This window comes from Rhinolophus sinicus, linkage group LG04 (assembly GCF_036562045.2).
Source record: "Rhinolophus sinicus isolate RSC01 linkage group LG04, ASM3656204v1, whole genome shotgun sequence".
NCBI classification, from domain to species: Eukaryota; Metazoa; Chordata; class Mammalia; order Chiroptera; family Rhinolophidae; genus Rhinolophus; species Rhinolophus sinicus.
Window position 1 is genome coordinate 151239588 of NC_133754.1, and position 15730 is coordinate 151255317.

A 15730-nucleotide genomic window follows, 5' to 3' on the forward strand; every position below is an offset into this window, starting at 1 on the left:
CTTTTACTCCATACTAAATTGTTTTAAAGGATAGAGAATTACAAACTTCCCTATGCAGTAGGAATATACGACTCGGACTAGTAACTGGAGCCCCAAACCTGAGCCCCACGGGCCTTGACAGAAGTTACATTCACAGAAATAAGTCAGACGATCTCCAAATAAATCAGGAAAGAAAAACAAGGGTGCCTACATTAACCCCCAATTTTTTGAGTTCCTGAAGTTCACAGGCATTTGCTATGGAAAACTGCTCAAATTTTCTTACACCAAGCAGTTAGCATTGAGGCGGCTACCATAATCTAGCATTCTGTGGTCTGGGAAGGACAACCCCCACTCAACAGGGATAGTGATGGAAGTGAACTGGTTGTCCGAGGTCACAAACCTAAAAAGTGGCAGTGCCAAGTGTCCTACTCAAGTCCATCTGATTCTCGGCCCACACGATGCCCTAGGTTACGCAATACAAAAATGCTATTAGAAAGATGAGCACACAGCACCACAAAGTTGGGTAGCAAACACTTGGTTAGAAACAGATATACAACTTATGCAACTGTTTTCTTTAAAAAAGAAAATCACACTCTGCTCTTTTTCACTTTTTAATCAAAAACCAACCATTTTTCCTGAGGAGGTGGGGGAAAACTGGCTGAGGACAGGGGAACTTCCTGGGATGAAGGAAACAATCTGCACCCTGAGAGGAGGAGTGTGGTTACAGGGGTCCTTCAGGCACCAAAGGGTTCAGACTGTACATGTAAGATCTGTGCATTTCACTACATATAAATTATACCTGAATTCAAAAAGAAACCTGTACGTGCAGATATGTAGGTACCTAAGCCTATGCCTATACCGTAGTATCTATTAATTATGTCATGGAAACCTGATTAAAAGATAACGTTAGTTATTTGGAATTCCAAATTAAACTAAAATTGATTATTTAGGATCAATGCAGGTAGAGAGAGCTCTTAATTCCCAACTCCCCAAACAGAACAGTGGGCAATGATCCTGAAGAGTCCCTGCTGTCAATTTCCTCTGCCTACAGGTAGCCATGAACTATCCCACAAATACAGTGTTACATCATTAACTAATCTATTTCATTTTGAGCCTTTTAAACTGAATTCCAAATAAATAAAAAAGTCTTTGAGGGATGCTTAAATTGTGGAGACTATTCTGATGTAAAAAAGTCAAAATCTCAAATGACCAAGTTCCCTTCACCTAATAAACTTGTTTTCCAAAGCACGAGTTGTGTGTCAAAACAAACAAACCCTGTGCCTATTAAGATCTCCGCCTTATTAAATACTCTTTCTATTGTTGCAAGAACATAACACGTTTAATGGCAAAAGAACAAATGAAAACCAAAATTCAAAAAGTAGGGCTGCAGTTATTATTCTGCCAATTATCAAATTTGCTATCAATGAAAGCTGTTAAAAATTGTAAAACAAAAACATTTCAATAGTGTCTCCAAATATCAACAATCTAAGAAACTTATTTTTTCTTACATACCAGTAATCCATGAAAGTTGAAGGCAGGTGCTATGATGGAAAAGATTTATAATTCAGCTTTCCATCAGATATGAGAACTAAGTTTTTTATGCTGATAAGAAATGGGCACCATTAATTCACTCAACACAAATGGAAAAAAACATAACCTCTCTCTTCCTCCTAACAGAGCATCCACGGTCCCAGGACACAACCTGCGTTTACCCAGAAGCTTAGTGCCCTTGAGAAGATTTAACTTCTTCCAGGTTTGCTAAAGAGAATTATCTGCAGCCCTGTCAAGCAAGCAGTAAGCTCCTTGATTGTACCTTAAAGGGAATGAGAATGTTTCAGCTCATTTGCATTTTAAAGGGTACTCTTTCATGATCTTTCACACTTGTAATAGATGTCTAAACCGTTAAATTACTATTTCTTTTCTTAGCCTGAAAGTCGATGCAGACGAAGAACGTGGCCTCTCCCATTGTTCTTTACCCTAAGTTGGTCCCTGAACAATACTGACAGCTGCTATCAAACCGGGCTGCATTTACTCTGTGCACAGCTGCTGCTTGTAAGAACAGACAGCCTCCCGGAGCCTCCTCCCCTCTGGGGAGACAGGTTGACACACTGCATGTTCAATGAAGGGGTACAAAGGTCCACTGAATTGTCAACCCAATTTTATGCTACTTCGATTTTCGAGGAGGCACGCAATTCCTTTCAAGCAAAAATCAAGCATATGCCAGAGCATGAAACTTAAGGTGTGGGATAATTATTGATCACCACAAACTTTAAAAGAGCCTTCTGACATAAATTAATATACTGATGCAAAAATTACAATTACAAAAACCACACATGCCAGTATGCTAAAGACATGCAATTGGCATGAAGTCTTGTGCTGGGCCCAATTCACTGATTTGGGTTATTGTTGCTAGCTAGCAGAGCTAATCTGCCTTTATAATCTCAACAACATGTTTCCTGGACTAAAGCCATTCATAAAATTAGCGATTCATCTTCCCTTCTAAAATGACCTGCTATTTTTATTTTCTGATTCTTCTCAAAATGAGTATGACCTATAAACATCTGGTTAATACAATTTCCTCCTTTCTAATGTGTCGGATGGGGCTGCCTTTGAGAATGGAAAAATATGAGTTTTACTACCAAGAAATGATATGTAAAAATTTAGAGCCCATCAGAAAACAAACATGTTCCACAAAGTTTAACTGGGTACTTGAGAACTACTTTGCATACATTTTCCTTTAATCAAAACAGGCTTTTTCCATCCTCAGTCACTTGGGTTAAAAAATTCTGTGCTCAAGCTACAAGTACAATTTACTATTAGTCTTTGCTAATCAAACACGGTACATGCAAAAGTACCAGTGAATATTTGATTTGATCTCTGAAATAAAGCAATTCATTACACAAGAAAAGGGTACAGAAGGCAGCAGACAAATGCAGATGTAATTGTGTTTTTTGTTGAATGTGATTAGAGAGTCCACTAAGTAACAGTCAAAAAATGTGATACTAAAGGGGGAGAAATGCAGAGCGTGGATGGGGGGGAGGGAGGAGAGAATTGTTTATACAGAGCTAAGCTGTCAAGTGTAATAAAGCAGCTTGAATAAAATTTAAGCTGAAAATCCACTGAAGCTCCCCATTTCAGGGAGGAAAAAGCTATTAAAAGGAAATGAAGGTCACCCTCCCAGTTTATTTCACCTAATTGACTGCCAATAGCTTACCACAGGCAACCCGACTGCAGATCTGCAATTGAGAAACTGATGAAAGGAGAGTTTTCAAGCTGAGGCTCATTCTTTAATCCTCCTTGGCTCTTATGTTTTTTTCTCCATCTCCAGTTGGGATGTAATTTTAAACCCTGATGGATTAACTGGTTCCATTGTCTATGGCCGTCATTGGACTATGGCACTCTTAATCCGTACAGCAGCATGTCTAATTATCATTACAAAGTGTCTGAGGGAACTATAAAGACCAGCAGGGCATCTTCTCACAAGCAATTAACATAAATTGATAAATGAGTGATTTGAATCCGCTCAAGGCACTCACATATGAATAAAATCAGAAAGGATGGTCCCTTGTTTCAGCTACTTCTTTCACTTAATCTGGAAGGGCAGAAAACCTGAGAACCATCCTGGAGTCTGTAGTAGGGGGTGGAGGGAGTGAACTCATGCAGGGGAAGGACCACACCATTCACCAGGCTCATTAATGCAGAACAAACGACTTGTGATTGACAGCCAGCCACCAGTGAGGAGCACCCCTGAACTCAGCATAGGAGAGCAGAAAGCTGGTGGAAGGCTAGAGGGCACTAGAGCAGACAATGATCACTGCGCTTCAACAGCAAGAGTGTTCTTTTCTTTGGGGTGTGACTTAAAAATTCATGGAAGAGGCACATGAAAGAGAAAGAGCAGTTATATAGGTTCTAGTACCCTAGAAAGCACAAGGCAGAAGCAAAGATAACCAAATGAAATGGTCATGATGAGACTTGTCTTGACCTTACTATGATTTAAAGTTACAGGACAGAATAAGGAAAGAGTTTAAAACTCTAACCTAAAGCTTTTCTTTTCTGCTGTCATGTCCCTTATACTCATCTCTCTTCCCCTACACACCTCAGCATACCTGACACTCCCTCCTCCTCCCAACCTTATCTAATAGGTCAGTTTTAAGCTACACAGTATTATATTTACACATAGACAGACAGATAAAGCCATCAAATTAATAAGAAATGAAAGCTGGTTATACACACTGTAGGAGGTAGACCTGGTAGGCCACGTACCCCGATGATGGCATTCAACTCTGCCATGGTCACCTGTTTGGCACGTTCGACAGCCTGCGCCACCTGTTGTTGATGCTTTGAAAACAATGAGAAAAAAAGTGTCAGCAAGGCAGCCAAGAACTTCACACTGTACCTTCCCACCGTAACAACAAGAAGACAAAGGCCACATACAATGCACATTGAAGTATAATACGAACTTAAATGCAGTTTCTCGAGCACACATTATTTCACAGAACACATGCCCAACAGGAAAAGGAAAACAGAAACGTGCTCTTCCCTTATTTATAACCAACAGCAGTGGCCACTTCACTTCTTATGGGAAAATTTGGCTTGAAATGGTAGAAAGTCGAAAAGGACAACAAAAATGGTAACCTGAGGTCTTAGAAAATAAACAGTATGGGATTTGGAAGATCACCTTGGTTTGCAGAAGGGGTTCACTCTGAAAAGTTTGAGCAGGTAAAGCTTGCAGCCATTTTAAAAAGCCCATTTTGATACTTAAAACGTAAGCATTAAATCTGCGATCACTTCTCTAGTCAAAAAATCCCAACCCACTAGTTTTTGGAAACTCGGGGGATTTCTCTCCTTCTTTAGTCTTTTAGATTTTTCTCCCTCCACATGGGAAGGCAAGGACCCCATTCTTAGTCTGCAGGCTGGGAACGCCCTGCACAGCTCTCAACTCCACTCACAAACACAGAGCACGTCTTTGGCTTGGGAGGCACGAGACTATAGCAGAGACCACAATTACTAGAGTCTAACAAACAACAGGGCTCAAAAGGCCAACAAATCTAAATTGTAACATGCAGTAATGCTACGCTGTTACGCTGGCGGAGGCTGCCCTAACAGCACAGGTGGCACTATCCAGCACAGAGCAGTAGATGCCAACTAAACAGACACCCAGCATTCCAGCTCCGAGTTCAATAAGCTTTGCACTCTGTCTCAAGATATATGCATCTGTACGCACTTAGAACAGTTTAGCATTTATGAACTTGTAACCAAAAGTAAGGTAAACTTTAAGGCCAAACCAGAATAGACTGGTTTTGAGTCAATTACAATAGATTACTCCTTAAGAGCTTTTCTCCCTCAAGATATTAAGGATAAACCTCTATGACTTTTACCTTAATAAAATGGAGGTAGACCTGGTGGATCATTATATGTGTACATAACTCTGTAATATAAACACTTATTTTAAGAGCATTAGCTTCCACTCCCTCCATGAACAGCAGGAAGTCAACCACTGTACACGTACAAATGAAATACCTGCTTCCATGGTCAAGTCAACTCTTCTGGGATCATTTTTAACAGCCAGTCTAAGAAAAGATCTCCAGAGAAAGGACACCGGTAATCATCAGCAGCTACCAAGCCTATACGCCTCCTCAAAGAAAAGCTTTATATCTGATAGTCATGTTGCAGTTTTCCACAGAAAAAAATTAATTTGAGGGTTGAGCTATTGTCCCCACTTCTACAGTGTGCCCTCAGATCTGTTAGATGGAATAGCAGGGGGTTTACACACTTCAGCTGGAACAGATGTTCTTCACACTTGTTCCTTGTGATAAAATTAACATCTTAAAACTAGCTAATTTGCAAACAGAGAAGCAACATAATTGCACTTTAACAGCTGAACAGTTTTACTTACTTCCTGAGACAGAAATGGGATGACTTGTGCACAAATCGTATTCAATCTCTTGGCGATTTCAGTCTATAAAGACAAAGCCATATAAATGTTTAGTATACTTCATAATCAGTGCAGAAAGATAAAACTTCATACCCAACACTTGAGCCCTCCACTACCTCATTCTTGAGGGCATAAAATTGCTTTCCCAGGCTAAGTTACTAATATTTATCTTGAGATAAACAGTAGATATTAATCCCACTTGCAAAGTAAGACATAACTGCACGCTTTATTGTTCACTTAAATAAGAGATAATGAGTAGTTTAATTGAATTGGAAACTCTACATGGTGTAAGGCTATATGATCATTTAACCTGGTGATTGCAACCCCATTTGTATACTTATTCAATTATGGCGTTCCACGGCACATTTATGTAGTTAGAGCAAGTTCATTCACACTGGTGCCACCAACCAGCGGAGCAGCAGCACTGCCAAAGCAGTCCAGCTTTCAAGAGAAGTCTAGAGGGAGACAGAGCTGAAGAAAGCAGCCCACAGACCTCCTTTCCACTTGTCTCAACTCTCACAATGGAAACAAGACTTCAATGTTAGTTGCTTTCACTAAGTCTCAAAATTTCAAACAAGCCAAGAAAATACTGCTGAAACAAAACAGAAGTCCAGAGGGACAGTCACGTGGAGACATTCTGGGTATCTGTAGTTTCACCATAATTCAGAATCAAATGTGAAGACCTCACTGACAGGGCCCATGGTTCCGCTGAACACGACAAAACATGCCCTGCATGTTGGCAGCACAGGCTGTTTAAAGAAAACCGGAAAAGTCTCTGCTCAGTTCCAATCCACAACATCCTTCTACCACAAGGGCCAAACTGGAATGGAGGGAAGAAAGCGTGCTGTGCTTCCACCCTAGGGTAGACTCCACCTGCCTGTCCCACCTCTGACACCTGCCAGCAATGCAAAGCAGCTCTGCTTTCCTCGAACTTTGAAGAGTCATCCCAAAAGAGTCCCAGCTTCAACCTTATTTATTTCATCATTCACTGTCAATGCTTACTAATGCCGCCTCTGTTAGTGAATTAGGCAATGAAAAAGATCACGAGAAGAAAATTATGAAGCACGCAGCCATGCTCTTGAGAAATAGGGCATGGAATGAGCGAGATAAAGTAGAAACCTCAGAAACCATATAATCAAGTACATAAAAAAGAGCTGCCTTTTGTCCTCTTAAGATGGTTCTAGTTAACTGAGCAACAAGGCCTTTGGTTTGATGGGATTGGATTTAGGCCAACCCAACTCAATTCTCCCTGACCACCAATGAAAAAGGGTTCCATTGGAAGAAATGCAGTACTAGAAGGGGAAATGACTGGTATAGAGAGCAAACCCACGACCTTGCTTTAACCAGCAGGGCAAACAGATCTATGCAAAAAGGTGCAGCTGTCCCAGGTGCAAAAACAGAACTGGGCAGCCCCACCCAATTCATCTGATCACAGCCACTCACTCCAGCTAACTCAAGGTCATGGCTCTCCTCGAAAGTACGGGCAGGTGTCCCTTTCCTTTGCAAGGGTGTTCTGCACCATGTATTGGGGATATGTAAAGAAGTAGTAATGCCCTTCATGGACTCTTAGGTCCTTGCTCCCTGCTCCCTTGCTACCTGCCTTACATCCTGACAGCATTTCCCCCTTCTCCAAAATTCACTTAAGGTTTTCCAACGTTAAAAAAGATTAATGCTCACTTTAAGCACACACAGCTATATATAAACACAACATTTTTATGTCGTGTTTTATGTCGACATTTTATTTTATTTTAATGAAAGTTAAAATAACTGTGGGGGGAGAGCCCCAGAAAGTAGTTTCCAGGCTCTCGGCCTCACATAGACAGGTGTTGGCTCAGGTAGTAAATGGCCATCAACTGTGATTGGCTGGCCATCAGCTGTGGCTAGTTGGCCGTCAGCTGTAACCAGTGAGCCACTGGCCACTAATATAACTGCCGTGGCTACGCTAGCAGAGAAAAATGGGGGTTAGCAAGAAGATGGTGGCTGAGCCTTCAAGCGGCGCAGTGAGGGTTGAGAATTGTGTGGCTCCTGTTTCTTGTTTCTCCAACCCAGCCACCAGCGAGAATATAGTGATATGACTCCCCTATCTATGGCTCCATGGGTGTTCCTTTTTGGCCTCACCACATCTTGCGTTCTCTGGTGTGGGGAGCGGGAGCAGGGACCTCGCAGGCCGCCCTGCATGACACTGGTGTTTAAAATCTCCTAATATTTATATTTCACCTAATTTTCCACAATTAAAAATTCTGTCGAATAACCGTCTACATAGATCTCTAAAAGGAACCCCTAAAAGTCAAACTGCTAGGTCAAAGTGTATGCATATTTTTAATTATAATGCATCTGCCCAGCAGAAAAACTCACCAATTTACATTATTGCCAGTCTATGAGGATGGCGTTCTCTCCCACCATGTCAATATTAGGTTTTGTTGACCTTTTAAAAAATCTTTATCCAACAGATTAAAAAATAACCTCACTTTTGTTTGCATGACTTGGATTTTTCCTGAAGTTAAACATCTTTTCATATAGTAATAGTATTTATTGGCCCATTGTATTTTTTCCTTTCTCTATTTTTCCTTTGGTATTTATTCATCACTGTCTTTTTTACAGTAGTTCTTTCCATATGACAAATGACCCTTTTCCATAGTTTTTCCAGCCCCACTTGTCTTTCAGCCTTGCTTACTATGGATTTTTCACTCTGCGTAACTTTAAGTTTTTATGTGGTCAAACTAAAGAATATTGTTCCTATGTTCCTGGTCTTGGGGTCAGAATTAGAACATCCCAAAATTAATAGAAGCCATTCTTAATTTTCTTGTAGTGCTGCTATGGTTGTACTTTCTCTACTTAAGTATTTGACCTTGATGAAATTTATTTTGGTTTTTGAAGAAAAGATAATCTTTAATTAATAATAATATGTGTTATATTACACAGGCTTTAAGGTAAAACTGAATTTAACTGTCAAGGGATGATAGTTAAGAACTGGTGTGAACAGAATGAACTCGTAAACCTTTAATAATATTAAAATTATTAAAAACAAAATAAAAGAAGAACAGATTAAAGCATAGATAATGTAAGTTGGGTTAGAGTAGGTAAGACTGAAACAAGAGGAAGAAGGTTAAAGATCAAAGCTCAAACTGATGACTAAACATCAAAGGCCATAAGATCTGTTCTGGAGATTCTAAATACGTGGTACCTTGGTTTTCAAACGTAATCCGTTCCAGAAGACCATTCGAGTTCTGAAACATTCAAAAACAGCTGACAGCTAGGCCTCAGGATCTTGCACTCAGCGGAAGCCACGTGACATGTTCGACTTCTGAGGCGTGCTCAAAAACTGAGGCATTTACTTCCGGGTTTACCACGTACAAGAACCAAAATGTCCGTCAACGGAGACGTTTGAAAACCGAGATACTACTGTACTAAATGGTTTGAAGAAGAAATGGAAATACAAACAGAGGAGGGCCTTTGCGAGCTGTCTCTTCCCTCTGCCAGGTCTCCAAACCCGAATCTTAAACTATCAAAATCAAGTGAGCTAGCTTTTGAGCAAGGAAAACTAAATTCAAATCTTACCTCTGGTTTACCTTGAAATTCCCTGAGCTGCCCTGGCTTCTCTGTAAGGAGAGTACATACCTCCAGGCAGCATGAGGATGCCACTTGTTTCCCTGACAGTACTTTGTTAAGTTCTAAAATATCACCATCACCACAGGAAGGTTTCAGAAACACTTTTCCCAGACCTTAAAATAGTCCAAATAGCAGCATAAAAACTGACAACAGTCCCTTAGTATTATCTCCTGCTGCAATGCAAGAGTATTCTTATAACTGAGCACAAATTAACAAGGAGTGTTTTCCACCCCTGCTTCTATTCCTGACCACATAGTTTACAAGCAGGTTAAACTGGATATTTGACCCTGCTTAAGCAAGTATTAGGAAAGTTCTGTAATCTTTCCAGACTGCCTTCTACATCTTCCAAAGGCTAGACAACTCCAGTGGGAAAAAAACTTCAGGCCAACTGTATTTTCCACCTAGAAATCATTTTCCTGACCAAAGCTGAAGACATATTTGGTACATTTATAGTCATAAATGCTTATAAACTTCCCTTGTGCCTCTATTTTTGATACCATGTAAGACAACAACATTTAGTCAGCATTCAAGAGCTATGCCCAATTCAGATTTTCATGGAAGCTTTGTGCCCAGAAACTCACACAGCTGGGTAAAGGCCCCACCACCAAGCCCTCCCTTCATGGAGAGCCACCACCCAACTGAGGCAACAGGAAGCAGGAGTCCAAATTATCTGTTCGGAACCATCTTTTATTCTCCTTGCCAATGCCAACTCCCCTCACTGACTTGCTTATGATAACAGTGTTGGTCCTCATAATCCAAAAACTTGGGGTTGCATCTCGGCGAACCAGGACTAGGTGTCCTTAAGTCACTTCAACTGCTGGGCCACAGGTCTCTTATCACCAATCTACTTCAGCGTTCCATCAAAATCAAGTAAGCTAATATGGAAACTACAGCTGAATTATTACAAAGAGACAAAGAGCTGTACTCTTATCCCAACCCTTCAAGGCCTGCCTCACATCCACTTAGAAACTGCCACCCTCCGCCCCCCACCAGCACACAAACTTCTCTAGGTCCTTCAAGGTCGCCCACAGAGTTCGCTATCGTCTGGGAAACTAAGCCTACATCTTACATAATAAAGCTTCCGTACAGATTCTAGCAGCTGCCGGCAGGAGTCTTTCCAACCCAACAAGACCGGAAGCATGAGAACAAGACTCCAACTAAACACTGTGACAGGCTCCTTGCTGTGCCCTCCACCTCTGTCACTGACCACAGAGCACACCATCGACAGGCTGTAAAGGGAGGCTTCATAGACTAAAACAGAATCCCCGCGCGCCCTCAACTCAGCAATCAAGATACAACCAGATGAACCATTACGAAACAATGTCAGAATGAGGCTCTGTTTATACCATGTTTCCCCGAAAATAAGACCAGGTCTTATATTAAGGTTTGCTTCAAAAGACACATTAGGGCTTATGTTCAGGGGATGTCATCCTAAAAAATCATGCTAGGACTTACTTTCCGGTTAGGTCTTATTTTCGGGGAAACACAAAAATAGTAGTGAGAAATCATATCTTAGGTCAAAAAACAAAATTCAACTGAGTAAATTTGAAGATCTCATTGGCTTTATTCAGTGATTCATGAAATAGGGCAACATCCGACCTAGCAAATAGAAAGAAATTCCAAAGAGCTGTACAAAAGGAAAGAGAGGGGGCGCAAAAAGGAAATTATTAGCAAAGAATGCATTATTTCAGGCAAGGTCGCCCACCTAAGGGGAATGGAGGATTACCTCACTAACGCTGCTGACCAGGTAATCCTAGGCTGACTGGTTAAAGGTTACGTTCCTGGGAGAGGCTGAAACTGAAATTAGGTTAGGTAATAAGTCTTGGTTTTCTGACCTGGGGCTTAGCATAAGCGACTCCATTTTGGGCCTGTTGTTTCGGTTTACACTTAATAGTTGTAACATTCATGTACCTGTATATTTTAACTGAATTAAATATGGTCAAATACCTCAAAGGCCAAGAATGAACCAAACCCTGGTGTACTTTGCAGGGCTTTTAAATTGAAGACATGCTCTGGGCATATGAACTTAAGTTTTAAGATTTTATGATTCCTAAAAGCTCGACTCCCTATTCCTACTCCTTACACCTCATCTAATTACAACACTGAAGAGGCCACTCCCCAGTGTCTGCCCACTTCTCCACTACACACAGAGTAACATATAATGAGTGTTGTTTGAAGCTCAAAACAGGGTGAGGACTGCTTAAGAGTAATTGCCCATGGTCTCAAAGCAATCCAATGGCACCTTGCCCAAAGTCAGCTTAGGGAGGGGAAACTCCACCACCATTAAATTGCAAATTGATGGATCATAAAAAATGCTGCTTATGCTGAGGGCTGGCAAACTCATCTTTTGGTTTCCTTGAACCTAGCAGGAAGCCAAGAGAAAAACACAGTGGAGTGTTGGTAAGAAGTGTCTGGCAACAGATAAACGGGCAAGAACATGAAAACAAAGTACACGTAGGAAAATAAATAGATAACGTCCAAATCCCTCTGACTAGAAGTTTCTGAGTCTGTGAAACGACGTTCAATACAGAAAAACAGTGTTCAACCTTACCAGCAACCAAACAAAATGCAAATTTGATTGTAAGGTACGTCACTTTAAACCAGTTATGTTAGTTTATTTTTAAAAATTTAATAAAATACAATGATGATGAGTCCTCTGGGAAACTGAAACAATGCTAATGTTACTGATGGCAGAGTAAATTGGTAGTCGTCTTGGAAAGCAATTGGGCAGTGTGTTTCCAGAGCATGAAATTATCCAAACCCTTTGGTAAGAATTTATCGTAAGGAAATATTTCAAATGAAAAGCATTCCATGCATGAAGCTGTTCACTGCAGCATTAGTTTCAAAGCAAAAGAGAAAAAGCCAGGTAAAGATGTTAACTGCAGTTCAACACATCACAACTATCTGCAGAGATTCTGAAAAATGTTAACATTTGCCCACCTGAGAAATCAGTTACCTAATACTAGAACAGTTAAATAATACACTGCATCAACCCAGAGGCAAGGCAAGTAACTATTAAAGTTATATTCATGATAATGATGCTTAAATGGCCAGCACATTTACTGAATGAAGCAGGAGGGGAAGAATAAAGGTGTGATGTTTAGTGTGCCTGTGTGTTTTTACAACACACGCCTGTGGCCAAGGACTGTTGATACCCAAAATAAAAACAGTGATTTTGCTGTGGTAGTGGGTACTGGTGACTTTTTCCCCTCCGGTGACTTTTCCCCCTCCAGTGACCTTGTGGACACCACCCTTGATTTACTGTCTAAATGTATTATTAAACTGGGAAGGGAAAAAGGGGCTGTCAGGCTGCCACGCCTGTGACTAACAGTGACACTGAGTCACAACAAGGCTGGCAAACCCTGAAACTATTTGGGTGCCCAGCCCTCTTACAATCCTCAGTCACATGTGGAGAAACCGACTTCTGAAGGAAATGACTTGCTCAAACTCATAAAGCAAGATTAGAAGCCACATTCTCTGCCTCGTCCTTTCTCCAGGAAGTGGAAGTGGGATATTGGAACTTACTCAAGACCAGAAATAAAGCTGATAAACTCAGCCTTGTTTTGCAAAGCAATGGAGCCCAAACAGGACTCGACAGCACAGGGCCACGGCCGTGTCCGTGTCATCTCCGGCCCAACAATGGTACCACAAGCAGCAGCCCCAGTCTGTCAGCGACAGGGGCACTGTCCCCTTGCTGCCCTGGCGGCAGTGTTCTGCAGAGCAGAATAGGCATCTTGCAGGGGACCTCAGGTATAAATTGCAAACCTTAGATAAGTCACAGCCTAAGTCACAGCCTAAGTCACAGCCCAAGTATACTTCAGTCCTCTCTCTCCTTCACCGGCAGAGAGAATTAGTGCATTTGGCCCTAATAGCAGACGATCTGGCCCACCAATAGAGCAAAGTCCACAGAAACGCACCCACAAATACATTTCTATTTCCTGAAGATGACATCTGATACACCTAGATAAAAATTCAAGATGTTTGAACAAAACCACGTACCCAAAACGACATACGCAAAACACTGCAATCTTTCAACGCACCCCTCCCCTTCATACGAGGGGGAAAGGTTTCTTGGCCTAGAACCTCCTTCAGAACACCCTCTATTCAGCAGATTTACTGTCTCCCACCATAGCAAGCTTCACCAGTAGTCTCATGAAAAGGCAATCTTACCTTAAATTCTAACGCACCACTGTGACTTTCTATTTAAAACATAATTATGTCAATAAAATGACTAAGCACGTTTGGGAGACATCCAAATGAAAATAACTTGGGGTATCTTTACCAAGTCGAGGTTATAATGGTTCATGAGGTTATGAGTAATCCTCAAACATAAGAGTGTATTGGGATCACCGGAAAGACTTGCTAAAATAATAGATGGCTAAGCGACAGTTTTTGAGTCAACAGGTCTGGGGCCCCAGCATCTGCATTTCTATCAAGTTCCCAGTGATCTGCAGTTACTGGACTAAGAACCACAGCTTGAGGAGCTGCTGCCATCCCTTAACCACGAAAGTGGCAGTCCACTGCTTAGCACACAGCAGGGTTCCTTACACCCACTCTCTATAATCTTCAATCCACACTGGTCCCCAGTGAGAATGGACTGACAGGTTAAAGAAACTTGCCCAGGGTCAGAAACAAGGGGGGGGGGGGGGTCAGGCCTGCCTCTCACCAAAGCCTTCCCACAAGGTGATGGCAGCTTTCTCCACACATTTTTTACAAAACAAGACCAAGGCAAGAACACAAACCGGGGGTGTCAGAACACATTTGCCTACTGTGGGAAACAACCTTAAGCAGTATTCATTTAAATAATTCCACCCATGGCAATGTAATATCGCCCCTTCTTAAACCCTATGATTAAAACAAAACAAAGAGTACCAGATGACAGAAACCGTTTAGTGGCTCAATTAATCAGAACATAAGTCACCAATTACTGGCAGATAATAACTTTTGTGTTCCAACTCCCCCTCACTTGGCAGCTCCTACAGAATTCTAAATCTGAGCCCTTTCCAACTGGGCCCAGACTCTTCCTTCACTGCTCATCGTTCACACTGGAAGCTTCTCTGAAAACAAGGAGGGGTTAAAAGAAAGGGGAAAAAAACTTGCTGAAGGCTGCTGGGGGCGGAGATAGCAACACTAATTGCTCCCATTCTGTGGCTCCTCGAGAGACAGATTGCAGGGGCCTGCATCTCCGGAGAGCGGAGAAAGCTCTCGTGTCTTCTTCGTGGCAGCTCTCAGCAGAGCAACTCAAGTGCCCTTAATTGTTTATGTTCTTAATGCAGAGTCTCTTGAATGCATTCATTTTTAATAGCAGGCTTGAGTGTGGGGCCCATCAAAGAATGACAAAGCAACTCTATTCATTGGTTCTCCTTCCAGCAATGATGGTCTTTTGATTTATTTGCAAATGACAAGCTTGGCAGGACCCACTTGATGGCTGCCCTCATTTTTTTTTTTTTTTTAAGAATTCAGTTGCACTTCCAAGATGAAGTTGAGTCTGCAACACTGTCTATTTGTGTAAATTTTTCCCCCTTCAGTTCCTTCTAATTAATTACTTAAATGTTTTGACCCAACTGTTGCCAAGCAGAGCGTTTGGGCTCTAATTTGTCATTTTGGTAAAGATGCATCCTTGACAAAAGCATGGCAGCTGTTTCAGTGCCTGAACAGCATATTTCCATTATTCAGAAGCCCTCATTATGAGGTTCAGAAAGTGCTGTTCAACACGAAATCGTACTGACTTGTCCCATGATGGAAAAAGACAGTTTTTGGCGACCTTACAGGAAAATGCACTGTTACGCCACCGAAGGTTTTTAAGACAAACTCTGCAGAGTGAGTCACAGAACACACCGTGAAGTCACCACGTATTGTTCTCAGAACAGAAAGAGAACAAGCCTCTCCTGGAACACACCCCAGCAAACCTACACGTTTCACCCTCTTCACAGGTCTTAGTCATGAGGGAGGGCATGAGAAATTAGATAATATCATACAATAGCAGGATCAGTGGGAGGCAAAGCCGACTGCGTCACCATCATCGGAGGAAGGCTAAAATTACAATTAGGAAAATAAAATATCATTTGTAAAGACAGAGGCTACATGGGAATACCCAAAAATCAAGTTACCTCTGAAAACCAAATTGATGAGGTTGTTTCAAAATTTGTAACATTTTCTTTGCAGTGAAATTTAAAGCACTTCTTTTTCATTACAGCTACCTTTAGG

General features: G+C 41.4%; 1 protein-coding gene across 2 annotated transcripts in view; it reads right to left on the reverse strand.

Moving 5' to 3' along the window:
• Positions 1-15730, reverse strand: part of TLE1 (TLE family member 1, transcriptional corepressor) — an 84355-nt gene that overhangs the window by 50298 nt on the left and 18327 nt on the right. Inside the window, exons 5-6 of one of the 2 annotated variants that reach the window (XM_019736681.2) lie at positions 5876-5938; positions 4243-4317 (exon numbers count right to left, since the gene is read on the reverse strand). In XM_019736681.2, coding sequence (XP_019592240.1) covers positions 4243-4317; positions 5876-5938 — 138 coding nt within the window. Of the gene's footprint in view, positions 1-4212; positions 4318-5875; positions 5939-15730 lie in introns of both variants that reach the window. The other variant, XM_019736679.2, reaches the window with a different exon arrangement.